Here is a 15983-nt window from a genome sequence, read left to right as displayed (position 1 = left end):
AGTGATTCTCCTGACTCAGCCTCCCAAGCAGCTGGGATTACAGGCATGTGCCACCACGCATGGCTAATTTTTGTATTTTTAGTAGAGACTGGGTTTCTAAATGTTGGTCAGGCTGGTCTCGAACTCCCGACTTTAGGTGATCTGCCCGCCTTGGCCTCCCAAAGTGCTGGGATTACAGACGTGAGCCATCGCGCCCAGCCCAAGATTTAGTTCTCTATTTGGAGAGTTGGGTGGGCAGCAATTTCCTAATGATGAGAGACAGATCCTTTCTGGCGAATGAGTGCTTTCTCTTAAAAATTCAAGTTGGAGGCCGGGCAAGGTGGCTCACGCCTGTAATCCCAGCACTTTGGGAGGCCGAGGCAGGCGGATAACCTGAGGTCGGGAGTTTGAGACCAGCCTGACCAACATGGAGAAACCCCGTCTCTACTAAAAATACAAAATTAGCTGGGTGTGGTGGTGCATGCCTGTAATCCCAGCTACTCGGGAGGCTGAGGCAGGAGAATCACTTGAACCCAGGAGGTGGAGGTTGCGGTGAGCTGAGATCGCGCCATTGCGCTCCAGCCTGGGCAACAAGAGCAAAACTCCATCTCAAAAAAAAAAAAAAAAAAAAAAAGAAAGAAAATTAGCCAGGTGTGGTGGCAGGTGCCTGTAATCCCAGCTACTTGGGAGGCTGAGGCAAGAGAAGCGCTTGAACCCGGGAGGCTGAGGTTGCAGTGAGCCGAGCCGAGATTGCACCATTGCACTCCAGCCTGGGCTACAGAGCGAAACTTTGTCAATAAAGAAATAAAGAAATAAATAGATAGATAAATATTCAAGTTGGGGTTGTTTTGATGAGTGAGCTGGAGAAAAGGTTATTTGGAGGTCTCCGCAGTGGTTGGTGAGCTGCCCATATTACCCTGTGTTGGAGGCGGGTAGAGGTTCTATGTAATTGCCAACCACCTAATATATAGCATCATCTTTCTTCCTTAAAGGGCAATGCCAGAAAGCTGGTGAAGGGTTTCCTCTCCTCCACCATGGTTGACAGCACTGAGTATGAAGTGGCCTCCCAGCCTGAGGTGGAAACCTCCCCTTTGGGTGATGGGGCCAGCCCAGGGCCGGAGCAGGTAAAGCTGAAGAAGGAGATCTCACTGCTTAACGGCGTGTGCCTGATTGTGGGGAACATGATTGGCTCGGGCATCTTTGTTTCCCCCAAGGGTGTGCTCATATACAGTGCCTCCTTTGGTCTCTCTCTGGTCATCTGGGCTGTCGGGGGCCTCTTCTCCGTCTTTGGGGCCCTTTGTTATGCGGAACTGGGCACCACCATTAAGAAATCTGGGGCCAGCTATGCCTATATCCTGGAGGCCTTTGGAGGATTCCTTGCTTTCATCAGACTCTGGACCTCCCTGCTCATCATTGAGCCCACCAGCCAGGCCATCATTGCCATCACCTTTGCCAACTACATGGTACAGCCTCTCTTCCCGAGCTGCTTCGCCCCTTATGCTGCCAGCCGCCTGCTGGCTGCTGCCTGCATCTGTAAGTGGGGCTGGGGCAGGAGATGGTGGGTGGAGGGCTGGACAGAGGCTGGGATGTGAGTGCAGTCTGGGAGTAAGAAGGAGATAGAAAGGAATGTCTCTGACAACATATATATATATATAGTTAATGTATGCTTTGTGTGAAAATTCAAACAGTACCACAGTGTAGTGCAAAAACACTCACCTTTTCCCCAGCTTCTCACAGTAAGCACTATTAGCAGTTTGCATATTCTTCCTGATTTTTTTTTTTTTTTTTAAAGAGACAGGTATTTTGCTCTGTCACCCGGACTGGAGTGCAGTGGTGTGATTATACCTCACTTCAGCCTCGAACTTCTAGGCTCAAGCTATCCTCCTGCCTCAGCCTCCTGAGTAGCAGGGACCACAGGCACACTGATTTTTTTTTTTTCTTGTTCCTTCAAGAGATGTAGTTTTGGCAGGGTGTGGTGGCTTATGCCTGTAATCCCAGCACTTTGGGAGGCTGAAGTGGGCAGATCACCTGAGGTCAGGAGTTCGAGACTAGCCTGGCCAACATGGTGAAACCCCATCTCTACTAAAAATACAAAAATTAGCTGGGTGTGGTGGCAGGCGCCTGTAATCCCAGCTATCTGGGAGGCTGAGGCAGAAGAATCACTTGAACCTGGGAGGCAGAGGTTGCGGTGAGCCAAGACTGCACCACTGCACTCTAGCCTGGGCAACAGAGTGAGACTCTATCTCAAAAAAAAAAAAAAAAAAAAGTGGTGTAGTTTTGTTCTTTTACAAAAATGAGATCATACTAGTCTACATATAATTCTACAGTGTGCTTTTCCTCTAGCATTATCAGTGACATTCTTTTCTACTTACAGATCTACTTTTTAAAAAATGCTTCATATTATTTCATATTAATTTTAAGGATGTATAGTAGTTTATTTATCTAGCTAGTCCTCTGTTAATGGCCATGTACGTTGGTTTCAGTTTCTCAGTCTTACAGATAATGCTCTAGTGGATACCCTTTTGCAGCTGCATGAGTATTTCTGTAGGCTAGATTCTTCCTTTTTTTTTTTTGGTTGAGATAGAGTCACTCTGTCACCCAGGCTTGAGTGGCGCAATCTCAGCTCACTGCAACCTCCATCTTCTGGGTTCAAGTGATTCTCCTGCCTCAGCCTCCCTGGTAGCTGGGATTACAGGCATGTGCCACCATGCCTAGCTAATTTTTTTGTATTTTTGATGGAGACAGGGTTTCACTGTGTTGGCCAGGCTGGACTTGAACTCCTGACCTCAAGTGATCTACCTGCCTTGGCTTCCCAAAGTGTTGGGATCACAGGCGTGAGCCACTGCACCCGGCCTCTGTGGGCTAGATTTTTAATACTGTCATTTCAGTCCACCTTGGCTTTTTCTCCATCTCATAAACAAAACATTATTTAAATCTGTACATTCAGTAAAGCCATTGGAGGTGCTGAGATGATGATTCTCCATAGCCCCATCCCTCAGATGCCTCTATTCTTGAAAAATGCCCTTCCAACCTGGGAGAGCCTAGGACCTTAGAGATGCCTTCCACCCCGCAACTGTGAAGAAGCTCAGACATTCTGTCAGTTTGAGGGGCAGCTGCTCTAGCAGTTGGGGCACAGGAATTTTGCACCAGGTGCAATTGCTCATTGGCTCACTGCTCTCCAATCAGTTTGTGTCCTTTTTTCTTTCAATTTCTGTATTGCCCCATTCACTCCTCAACTTCCTTTCCAGCTTCCCTGATTTTACTGTTGTGTAGAGAACTGGCTGTCTTCTGTGGGGGTCCTTCTGTGTTTTGTGTGTCCTTGTGTCTGGCCTGGACTCATCTCTGCATATGGGATGTTTGTCATACACGGCAACAGTCAGGGAGGGGTGGAAGGCACTGCTTTGTGTTGCAAGAAGGGGGTTTTCACTGAGGTTTTTTTTTTGTTTGTTTTTCGAGATGGAGTTTCACTCTTGTTGCCCAGGCTGGAGTGCAATGGCGCAATCTCGGCTCACCACAACCTCCGCCTCCCGGGTTCAAGTGATTCTCCTGCCTCAGCCTCTCAAGTAGCTGGGATTACAGGCATGGGCCACCACGCCTGGCTAATTTTTGTATTTTTATTAGAGACAGGGTTTCTCCATGTTGGTCAGGCTGGTCTTGAACTTCCGACCCCAGGTGATCCACCCACCTTGGCCCCCAAAATGCTGGGATTACAGACATGAGCCATAGTGCCTGGCCTTCACTGAGGTCTTAAATGTGATCTGTGATTTCTCTTGCATTACTTGCAGATGATCTGGTAGGTTGCTTACTGGTGAAATTAATTTTAGGATCTATTGGTCTTGGAGCACCCTCAAATGTGGGCATATGGTTAATTATATCATGTGCAGAGAAGGATCATTTCATCTAAGTAATATTTCTAAGATGGCTGCATTCCTTTAAAATACCAGAATTCTATTTTTTTTTTTTTTTTTTGAGATGGAGTTTCGCTCTTGTTGCCCAGGCTGGAATGCAATGGCGCGATCTTGGCTCACCTTAACCTCCGCCTCCCAGGTTCAAGTGATTCTCCTGCCTCAGCCTCCCATGTAGCTGGGATTACAGGCATGCTAGCATGCCCAGCTAATTTTGTATTTTTAGTAGAAACGGGGTTTCTCCATGTTGGTCAGGCTGGTCTCGAACTCCTGACCTCAGGTAATCTGCCCACCTCGGCCTCCCAAAGTGCTGGTATTACAGGCATGGGCCACCTTCCCGGCCTTAGAATTCTATTATTTTAACTATCTTTGTCTGTGACATTTCTGACAGCTCTTGTTCCTCGATTCTGGCATTGTGCCTACCTCTGCCAGTCAACCCTTTTTAATTTTCTGCTGCTGCTTTTTTTTTTGAGACAGAGTTTCGCTCTTGTTGCCCAGGCTGGAGTGCAATGGTGCGATCTCAGCTCACTGCAACTTCTCCCTCCCAGGTTCCAGCGATTCTCTTGCCTCGGCCTCCCAAGTAGCTGGGATTACAGGAGCCTGCCACCATGCCAAGCTAATTTTTTGTATTTTTAGAAGAGATGGGATTTCACAGCCACTGCACCTGGCCAGTTTTCTGCTTCTAATTTGGGTATAGAGACATACATGTTCAAACCCTCATTCACCCATGTACACATTCATGTGCCTGTACATCCTCGTAAGAATACATGCAAAGGCCGGGTGCAGTGGCTCATGCCTGTAATCCCAGCACTTTGGGAAGCTAAGGCGGGCGGATCATGAAACCCCCTCTCTACTAAAAATACAAAAAAGGCCGGGCATGGTGGCTCACGCCTGTAATCCCAGCACTTTGGGAGGCCGAGATGGGTGGATCACGAGGTCAAGAGATCAAGATCATCCTGGCCAACATGGTGAAACCCCGTCTCTACTAAAAACGCAAAAAAATTAGCTGGGTGTGGTGGTGCGTGCTACTCGAGAGGCTGAGGCAGGAAAATCGCTTGAACCCGGGAGGCAGAGGTTGCAGTGAGCAGAGATTGCGTCATTGCACGCCAGCCTGGGTGACAGAGCGAGACTCTGTCTCAAAAGAAAAAAAAAAAGCTGGGTGTGGTGGTGGGTGCCTATAATCCCAGCTACTGGGGAGGCTGACACAGGAGGAACGCTTGAACCCAGGAAGCAGAGGTTGCAGTGAGCTGAGATCATGCTATTGCACTCCAGCCTAGGCCACAGAGTGAGACTCTGTCTCAAAAGACAAAACAAAACAAAACAAAACAAAAAGAATACATGCAAAGTAGCCGCAGTTATGGTTCGTATGCAGAGCTCTTCAGTGAGTAAAACGCGTAGAGTTTTGTGCACACATGTGTGACACACATTTGAGATTTCTCTGATAGAGTGAAAGGTGCACACCGCTTGTGCACACACTTGTGTTTGAGGTTGGGCTCAATAGCTATGTGACCTTGAGCCAGGTGCACTGACTGTTTAATTCCAGGCTGTTGTGAGAATGGAATGAGGTTCAGTGAAAACCATGAATTATGACTCAAGTATAAGGTATTATGTTTAAAATTACTGTCTTTCTTGGCCACTTGTAGTCCTGTTCCTCTTCCTGCTTCTTGGCTTCATCTGAGTAGTTATGGTTAGATAAATGAGATATTACTGCATAGATAATATCCGGACTTTGTTCTATCTTTAATAACTTCAGAGGAACATAGAGATCTAAAGAAGGTTCAGAAGGGCAACCAAGACTAAGAATTTAGTGACATATGATTCATGGGTTTATTCCTTCAGCCACTGTTTTGGTTTTGTTTTTTAATTCTTTTTATAGAGATGGGATCTTGCTATGTTGCCCAGGCTGGTCTCAAACTCCTGGGCTCAAGCAATCTGCCTGCCTTGGCCTCCCAAAGTGCTAGGATTACGGGCGTGAGCCATTGTGCCTGGCCTTCAGGCACTGTTTAATAAGCACCTGACACAAGTCAGATGCTGGGACCTATGAAGACATTCTGATTAGCCTAAGTGAGAACTTAGGCAGAATCTTCAGATTTAGCAAGAGAAGGGCTTTAATTTAGAGCTTTCATACGTTCCCTCCCTTAGAAAAAATTTAATTAGGGCATGCTATGTGTGTGCTAGATATTTTACTTAGTGCTGAAAAACAAAGAAGAATGATGTCTGGCCCTTGCCATTCAATAATTTATAGTCCAGAAAGGAGACAGACATGTTAACAAATAATTGTCATGCAATATAATTTGTGCACTGATAGAGGCACCATAAGAGCAAATGAGGCAACTTTTTTTTTTTTTTTGAGACGAAGTTTCACTCTTGTCTCCCAGGCTGGAGTGCAGTGGTGTGATCTCGCCTCACTCACGCAACCTCCATGTCCCAAGTTAAGCGATTCTCCTGCCCCAGCCTCCTGAGCAGCTGGGATTACAGGTGTGCACCACCACGCCCGGCTAATTTTTGTGTTTTCAGTAGAGACGGGGTTTCCCATGTTGGCCAGGCTGGTCTCGAACTCCTAACCTCAGGTGAACTGCCCGCCTCAGCCTCCCAAATTGCTGGGACTACAGGCATGAGCTACCACGCCCGACCTAAATGGGACAACTTTATTTTTGTAGGGAAGGAGGGCTTAGGAAGGTATCACAGAGAACATGGAGTCTGAGCTGAATTTTGAAAATAAATATAGCTGTCTCCTGCGACCTTTCACACAGGAGACTGCATGTGCAAAGGTGGGGAGGTGCAAGGCACAGAATGTTCAGAGAATTCCAGGTTGTTGGTATGGTTGGAATGTGGGGTGGGAGAAGGGCGAGGAGACAGCCCTGGGTGAGATGGGTTTTATAATCAGGTTGGACTTTATCTAAAAGATAAGGGGAAGCTATTGTTTATTTTTATATTTTTAGAGATGGGGGGTTCTTGCTCTGTCGCCCAGGCAGGAGTGCAGTGGTGCAGTCATAGCTCACTGCGGCCTCCAACTCCTGGCCTCAAGTGATCTTCCTACCTCCTGAGTAGCTAGGATTACAGGTGGGAGCTACAAAGCTACACAGCTACTGATTTTAAGCGGGGATATGGGGACTAGTGAAATAATCAGACTTAGTTAAAAGGAGAACTCTGGTGGCCACATGGAGAATGTTTTTGGAAAGAGCAAGAGACAGAAGGTGGGGAGACTGGTTTAGGGAGCCGAAACCTGAATCCATGTGAAGGGTGATGAATATCTGCACTGTGGAGTGGCCTTAGGAACAGAGATGAGGGTATGAATAAAGAAATAGTTGGCCCAGTGCGGTGGCTCACGCCTGTAATCCCAGCACTTTGGGAGGCTGAGGCTGGCGGATCTCGAGGTCAGGAGATTGAGACCATCCTGGCTAACACAGTGAAACCCCGTCTCTACTAAAAATACAAAAAAAATTAGCCGGGCATGGTGGCAGGAGCCTGTACTCCCAGCTACTCGGGAGGCTGAGGCAGGAGAATGGCGTGAACCTGGGAAGCGGAGCTTGCAGTGAGCCGAGATCGCGCCACTGCACTCTAGCCTGGGTGACAGAGCGAGACTCCGTCTCAAAAAAAAAAAAAAAAAAGAAATAGTTAACAGTGGACTTCCAAGGACTTTTTGCCAGGGGTCGGGGAGCTCTCACAGGTGAAGCCCTGCCTCCAGCCTTGCCCATAGGTTTTCACCCTAGTATGTTGCTCCCTGTTTAAAATCCTCCAGTGGCTCCTCATATGCTTTAGGATAAAATCTAAATCCCTAGGAAGGTGTGCCTTGTGCTTTCGCCGCTTTGGCCTTCTCATATCCCGTAATCTTTCATGCACACCCCATTACCCATATATTCTAGGTATGGGGAATGTGGAAGCTCTCAGAGTTCATGAAGCTAGAGATTTGAGCTTGGACAGGTGTGGGTGATGGGGCTGCCATCTAAAATAGGGAAGGTGGGCTGAGTGTGAGGCAGACAGGGCATCTGAGTCTTCTGCCAGGCTGCTTATGTGGCCCTTCCATGAGCAGCGCCTTCTTTGGGTGCCATGACACAGAATTGGGTCATTTTCCCAGCAGTTGAGTCACGCTTATCTAAAAAAAGAGGTTGATGTGGTGAAACCCCGTCTCTACTAAAACACAAAAAAATTAGCCGGGCTTCGTGGCGGGCGCCTGTAATCCCAGCTACGTGGGAGGCTGAGGCAGGAGAATCACTTGAACCTGGGAGGTGGAGGTTGCAGTGAGCCGAGATTGCACCATTGCATTCCAGCCTGGGCGACAGAGCACTCCGTCTCAAAAAAAAAAAAAGAGATTGATGTGTGAATGATAATGCCAGCTTACTGATGTATGTACAGTTTTTTTTTTTTTTTTGAGACAGAGTCTCGCTATGTCGGGAGGCGGAGGTTGCAGTGAGCTGAGATCCCAGGTTCAAGCGATTCTCCTGCCTCAGCCTCCTGAGTAGCTGGGATTACAGGCTCCTGCCACCACACCCAGCTAATTTTTGTATTTTTAGTAGAGACGGGGTTTCACCATGTTGGCCAGGGTCTCGATCTCCTGACCTCGTGATCCGCCCGCCTCAGCCTCCCAAAGTGCTGGGATTACAGGCCTGAGCCACCGCACTTGGCCTTTGATGTATGTACAGTTTATTGATGAGCATACATGGGTAATTTCTTTTTTTAAAATTTTTATTTATTTAATTTTTCTTCCACTTTTATTTTAAGTTCCAGGGCACATGTGCAGGATGTGCAGCTTTGTTACATAGGTAGACATGTGCCATGATTGTTTGCTGCACAGATCAACCCATCACCTGGATATTAAGCCTAGCATCCATTAGCTATGATTCCTGATGCCCTCCCTCCACCAACCTCTACCGACAGGCCCCAGTGTGTGTTGTTCTTCCCCCGCATTTGTCCACGTGTTCTCATCGTTCAGCTCCCACTTATAAGTGAGAACATTTGGTGTTTGGTTTTCTGTTCGTACATTAGTTTGCTGAGGATAATGGCTTCCAGTTTCATCCATGTCCCTGCAAAGGACACGATCTCATTCCTTTTTATGGCTGCATACTATTCCGTGATATATATGTACCACATTTTCTTACTTGCCGTACCTTTCTTTTTCTTTTTCTTTTTCTTTTGAGTCTTGCTCTGTCGCCTAGGCTGGAATGCAGTGGCATGATCTTGGCTAACTGCAACCTCTGCCTCCTTGTTTCAAGTGATTCTCTGCCTCAGCCTTCTGAGTAGCTGGGATTACAGGTGCCCACCACCACACCGGGCTAATTTTTGTATTTTTAGTAGAGACGGAGTTTCACCATCTTGGCCAGGCTGGTCTTGAACTCCTGACCTCGTGGTCCACCTGCCTTGGCCTCCCAAAGTGCTGGGATTAGAGGCGTGAGCCACTGCACCTGGCCAGGCGTTCCTTTTTCTTTGCAACCTTGCCAGCATCTGTTGTTTCTTGCCTTTTTTTTTTGTTTGTTTTGTTTTTTGAGACGAAGTTTCACTCTTGTTGCCCAGGCTGGAGTGTAATGGCACAATCTCGGCTCAACGCAACCTCCGCCTCCCAAGTTCAAGGAATTCTCCTGCCTTAGCCTCCTGAGTAGCTGGGATAACAGGCGTACACCCTCATGCCCGGCTAATTTTGTATTTGGCTAATTTTGTATTGTTAGAGACGGGGTTTCTCCATGTTGGTCAGGCTGGTCTTGAACTCCCGACCTCAGGTGGTCCACCTGCCTCAGCCTCCCAAAGTGCTGGGATTACAGATGTGAACCACCATGCCTGGCTGTTTCTTGACTTTTCAATAATTGCCATTCTGACTGACGTGAGATGATTTCTTATTGTGGTTTTCATTTGCATTTCTCTAATAATCAGTGACGTTGGGCTTTTTTTCATGGTTTGTTGGCTGCATGAATGTCCTCCTTTGAGAAGTGTTTGTTCATGTCCTTTTCTCACTTTTTAATGGGATTGTTTGTTTCTTTCTTGTAAATTTGTTTAAATTCCTTGTAGACTCTGGTTATTAGCCCTTTTTCAGATGGATGGATTGCAAAAATTTTCTCCCATTCTGTAGAGGTTGTCTCTTCCCTCTGATGATAATTTATTTTGCTGTGCAGAAGCTCTTTAGTTTAATAAGATCCCATTTGTCGATTTTTGCTTTTGTGGCAATTGCTTTTGGTATTTTTGCCATGAAATATTTGCCCGTACCTGTGTCCTGAATGGTATTGCTATAAAACCCTAGATTTTTTTTCTAGGGTTTTTATAGTTTTGGGTTTTACATTTAAGTCTTGAATCCATCTTGAGTTAATTTTTGTGTAAGATATAAGGAAGGGGTCCAGTTTCAATTTTCTGCATATGGCTAGGCAGTTCTCACAGCACCATTTATTAAATAGGGAATCCTTTCCCACATGAGTAATTTCTAATGACCAGAAGGTGTGTCTTCACTATCAAGGCATCCCCTCCCTGGTACCCTAGTAACTGGGAAACCAATCTAGTAATCAGGAAGTTGCTTGCAGGGTATGGAATTGGAACAAAAGAAGAAAGTTTGAATAATTTGAGAAATTTTTTCTGAACATGTTGGGCTCTATAAAGCATGGAGCTGAAAGGTGGAGCCCCTGCCTGCAGGGAACGCACAGTGTGGTGGGGAAGCGAGGCAAACATAGTCACTTAAACATGTATATGTGGCAAGTGCTTGCAGGGGTGGAGAGCGGCTTGTTCAGGGGATGATGTCTGCATCAGCACTGAAGGATGAAAGGAGTCAGGCTGGGCCGAAGCACCCACGTTTCTACCGTGGCCTGTGTGTCCCTACTCCACCTGACTTCTTTGATTCACCTTGGACTTCTTGCCCTCACTTTGCTCCAGCTACACTGGCCTTCTTGCCGCTCCTGCATTTCCCTGGCATATACATGTCTCAGGGATTTTGTGTTTGTTTCTTCTGCAAGGAAGGCACGTCTCCAGATGCCTGCAGAGCTTATTCCCTTACTCCATTCACCTGTTTGCAAAAATAGTACCTTACTAGAGACCTATCCTATCTAAAATGGTCACTCTCAGTTCCCTATCCTGTTTTCTTTTTCTTTTTTTTTGAGATGGTGTCTCGCTCTGTCGCCCAGGCTGGAGTGCAATGGCACGATCTCGGCTCACTGCAATCAGCCTCCCGCGTAGATGGGATTACAGGCGACTGCCACTATGCCTGGCTAATTTTGGTATTTTTAGCAGAGACAGGGTTTCACCATATTAGTCAGGCTGATCTCAAACTCCTGACCTCAGGCGATCTGCCCGCCTTGGTCTCCCAAGATGCTGGGATTACAGGCGTGAGCCACTGTGCCTGTCCTCTTTTTCTTTATAACAGTGTTCAACACATCATTTACTTGTCTCTCTTTCCCTCTAGAATATAAACATATGTGAATAAGGACTTTGTTTTACTCACTGCTGAATCACCAGCACATAGAACAGTGCCTGGTATCTGCTAGGTGCTCAATAATTATATGTTGAATAAAGAAGGGGGCAGGACATTTTAGGCACAGGGAAAGCCAATGTAAAGGCACAAGATGAAAAAAATGTATGGGGTGTGGGGGTGCATGGGGGATTGTGGGATATGAGGGGACCAAGATGGGCAAGGGGCTAGAACGCAAGGTATGTCTTTGTAGGGGTTTAGAATTTATTCAAAGCATATGAGGAGCCATTAAAGGACTTTAAACAGGGGAGTGATATAGCTGGGGTGGAACTTAGGGGACAAGGCTGGAGGCAGAGACAATATTAGGAAGCTCTTGTAGCAATCCAGGCAGGAAATGACAAAAACCTGAACTAGGGTGGGGGCAGTTGGGGTAGACAAGGAAGGATAGATCTGAGCGCAATTTAGAAGGTATAATCAATATAACCAATGAGACCTATTAAGGTGTCAAGTATAAAGGGAGAGGGAAGTGTCAAGGAAAACATCCACCATCTTGTAAGTTTTGTGCCAGAAGAGCGGTGCCTATCTATGATCCACTGTATCCCCAGCAAGGAAACAGAGAAGCTTGATAAATATTCTTTTTTTTTTTTTTTGGTTGTTGTTGTTGTTGTTTTGAGACAGTGTCTTGCTCTGTCGCCCAGGCTGGAGTAGAGTAGCAAGATCTTGGGCTCACTGCAACCTCTGCCTCCCGGGTTCAAGGGATTCTCCTGCCTCAGTGTCCTGAGTAGCTGGGACTACAGGTACACATCACCATGCCCGGCTAATTTTTGTATTTTTAGTAGAGATGGGGTTTCACCATGTTGGCCAGGCTGGTCTCGAACTCCTGAACTCAAATAATCTGCCTGCCTCGGCCTTCCAAAGTGCTGGGATTACAGGCGTGAGCCACCTACCGTGCCCGGCCCTCAATAAATATTCTTTGAATGAAGAGATGAAGTTTCTGGTTTAGACAATTTGTAGGCAGTGATATCATTTACTGTGAGGAGGAGGATGGGGGCATATTGAATTTGGAATTTATTTGTAGCATAGTAGGCGGATATGCCCTTTGGAATTTAGGAAAGAGATAGGGTTGGAGAGTAAACATTCAACAAGTATTTGTGAAGAGCTTGCCACGTTCCCTGCACTGTCACTGTCTTTTTGGAGCACTTTGTGTGTGTGTGTGTGTGTGTGTGTGTGTGTGTGTGTGACTGCATGCATGGGTGCATGCCGGGGTCAGGATGGGCAACCCGATACAGGGATTTTTGTTTTGTTTTGTTTTGTTTTTTTGAGACGGAGTCTCGCTCTGTCGCCAGGCTAGAGTGCAGTGGCGCAATCTCAGCTCACTGCAACCTCTGCTTCCCGGGTTCAAGAGATTCTCCTGTCTCCTCCTGAGTAGCTGGGACTACAGGCTCGCACCACCATGCTCAGCTAATTTTTGTATTTTTTAGACGGGGTTTCACCACGTTGGCCAGGATGGTCTTGATCTCTTGACCTCGTGATCCGCCTGCCTTGGTCTCCCAAAGTGCTGGGATTACAGACGTGAGCCACCGTGCCTGGCCTCCGATACAGGGTTTTAATGGATTGTGATGTTGTGATTTGCAAGGTAGAACAAGGCACAGGAGGAGACCAGTCCTAACCTAGGCGTTTAGAAACCATTCCTGTAGAAGTTTGAGCTGATACCTGAATGGCGAAGAAGAATTAATCAAGAGTAGAAGAGGAGTGTTCCAAGTAGCAAGAACAGAATGTATGAAAACCTAAATGCAAGAAGTGCTCCTTTCAGGCACTGAGAGGCGTTCAGGGTGGGCTGCAGTGTTGAATTTCAGGAAGGAAAGGCTGACAGTCAGCTTGCAGAGGTAAATAGAGGTCAAGGCATAGGTTGTTCAAAGCTTTATAAGCTGTGATAGTTATTATTGTGCTATAACAAATAGTCTAAAACGTAGTGTCTTAAAACAGTAGTCATTTTATTTATGATTTCTGTGGCTTAGGAATTTGGGAAGGGCTTAGTGGGACAGTTCTAGGTCAGGGTCCCTCACGTGGTTGCAGTCAGATGGTGACAGGAGCTGGAAAAAGGGTTGCTGAGGAAGTTGCAGACTATCTGGGCTTCTTTTTCTTTCTTTTTTTGTTTTTTTGAGATGGAATCTTGCTCCGGTTGTGCAGGCTGGAGTGTAGTGGCGCGATCTCAGCTCACTGCAACCTCCACCTCTCAGATTCAAGCAATTCTCCTTCCTCAGCCTCCTGAGTAGCTGGGATTACAGGCATGCCCCACCACACCCGGCTAATTTTTATATTTTTAGTAGAGACGGGGTTTCGCCATGTTGGCCAGGTTAGTCTTGAATTCCTGACCTCAGGTGATCTACCTGCCTCGGCCTCCCAAAATGTTAGGATTACAGGTGTGAGCCACCGTGCCCGGCCTTCTTTCTCTTATCAAATTGTGTCAGAGCCTTTCCATGTGGTCTTTCTGTATGGACTGTGTTGAGCTTTCTCACAGCATGGTGACTTGTGGGCAGTCAGACTGCTTATGCAGGCAGCTGAAAGCTTCCAGAATGAGTGTTCTAGCAACCAAAGTGGAAGTTGCATTGCCTTTATGACCTAGTCTCTGAAGCTGCATGGTGTCAATTCTGTCATACTCTATAGGTAGAGGCATTCACAGAAGACCATCTAGTTTCAAGAAGAGGGTACAGACCCTGCCTCTTGATGGGTAGAGTGTCAAAGTCACATTGTAAGAAAGGAATATGGGGTGGGAGATGTTGAGGCATATTTGAAAACTGCAATCTATTGCACCAACTATATTAAGGAGTTTGGTGGGCTTTCTTCTAAGGCAATGAAAAAACTCTTAAGGCCTTTAAAAGCAGAAGAGTGGCATTTGTGATTTAGATTTTAGAATTTGTGAGTTTAAGAAAGATTAGTTTTTCTATGTAGGATTGAAAGCTGGGAGACAGGTGGGAAGCTGCTGCTATGATCCTAGTGAGAAATGATGGTGGCTTGGACTAGAGTCATGTTTTGGGGATGGGGAGACTTAAGACTTGGACTATGAGTAGATATGAGTGGAAGCTGTTGATGACAATAACATGCCCAGGTCTTTGGCTTGCATAAATGGGTGGATGGTGATGCCAGTTACTTGTATGGGGAACACTGAAGGTGCAGTAGGTTTGGGAGAAATTGATGGAATCAGTTTTGGACATGTTGAGTTTGATGTGCTTGGTAATGTCCAGTAGGTGGTTGAATATTCATATATATCTGGAATCATGACAGTTGGGCTGGTAATATACTTTGGGAGTCATCATTGTATACATGGTTATTGAAACCATAGGAACAGGCCAGGGCGGTGGTTCACACCTGTAATCCCAACACTCTGGGAGGCTGAGGCAGGCTGATCACTTGAGGCCAGGAGTTCGAGACCAGCCTGGCCAACATGGCGAAACCCTGTCTCTACTAAAAATACAAAAACTAGCTGGGCATGGTGGTGTGCACCTGTAGTCCCAGCTACTCTGGAGGCTGAGGCAGGAGAATTGCTTGAACCCTGCGGCAGAAGTTGCAGTGAGCCGAGATAGCGCCACTGCACTCCATCTGGGGTGACAGAGCAAGATTCTGTCTCAAAAAAAAAAAAAAAAAAGAAAAAAAAAAAGAAAAAGAAACCACAGGAACAGATGAGATGACCTTGGGACAAGATGTAGAAAGGGAGGACAAAAGGGCTTAGAAGCATTCTGAGGAATACTCACATTTGAGGGATAGGTATTTTGTGAAAAGATGGAGAAGGAGCATCTAGAGAGATAGGTGGAAAACTGGAAGATGGTGAGTGGAAGGGAGTGAATTGAGAAGGAATGAATGACTAACTGTGTCCAATCTGCTAAGAGGTCAAGCTAGGTAAAGATTGAGTATAGTTGATTGGATTTATTGATATGAAGGTCACTGGTGGCTTTTCATGTGGGCTTTCTCCTAAGGCAATGAAATTTCAGGGCAGTGAGGGTGAAATCAGGTTTCAGAAATATCGTTTATTCACCCAGCAAAATGTATTAAGTGTTACTGTGTGTCTAGTTCAGGACTATGCCCATGGGTACAAGAATAACTGTTATCCACTCTCTGCCCTCACACAGCTCTCGTGGGTGGGAGAGACATATGTACACTGTTCTAATGCAGTGTAGTTAATGTGGGGAGGTGAGATCGCAGAGCAAGGGCAGCGTACCAGAGGTGGCAGGTTTACACTCAAAAATAGCCTTTCTGGAGGAGCTGTTAAGCTTAAAATAAGGAATAAAATGTCATTTGGAATTGGCAACTCAGAGGGTCAAAGGAAAACTTTTGCAGGGTGAAAGAGGAAAGAGTTGCAACATCTCAGACTGCATTGTAGAGACCCAGGAACGGGAAGGAATGTAGACATGCTCTTCAGATGAATGATTCTGAAAGCACGGAGGGTGGTTGTTAGAGGAAAGGACCAAGGTTGAGGGACGATTTTATGAAAAAGAGTTAAGCCTGCCTTAGGTTGGTTGAGGTGTGTTTCTGGGAAAGTTGGATGAAATATCTCTACCCTACAATGATGCCTTCTCCATGGCTGTAATGATTGGGTGCCCTGAGTCAGACTTCTTTTTCTTGAACAGTGTAGGGGATACCCTTATCCCTTTGGGAGGCACTGGTGCGTGGTGGTGAAGAGCATGGAATCAGGCAGGATTCACTCAATCCTAGGTCAAATT

At 46.4% G+C, this 15983-nt stretch overlaps 1 protein-coding gene across 6 annotated transcripts in view; it reads left to right on the top strand.

The window, feature by feature from the left end:
* Window positions 1-15983, top strand: part of SLC7A7 (solute carrier family 7 member 7) — a 50005-nt gene that overhangs the window by 11413 nt on the left and 22609 nt on the right. For all 6 annotated transcript variants that reach the window (XM_054448852.2, XM_063651413.1, XM_063651412.1 and 3 more), the window contains one exon: window positions 972-1512. In XM_054448852.2, coding sequence (XP_054304827.1) covers window positions 1014-1512 — 499 coding nt within the window. In that variant the 5' untranslated portion in view covers window positions 972-1013. The remainder of the gene's footprint in view (window positions 1-971; window positions 1513-15983) is intronic.

Source organism: Pongo pygmaeus, chromosome 15, assembly GCF_028885625.2.
Source record: "Pongo pygmaeus isolate AG05252 chromosome 15, NHGRI_mPonPyg2-v2.0_pri, whole genome shotgun sequence".
Lineage (NCBI taxonomy): Eukaryota > Metazoa > Chordata > Mammalia > Primates > Hominidae > Pongo > Pongo pygmaeus.
This window is presented reverse-complemented; position numbering and strand designations above follow the sequence as displayed.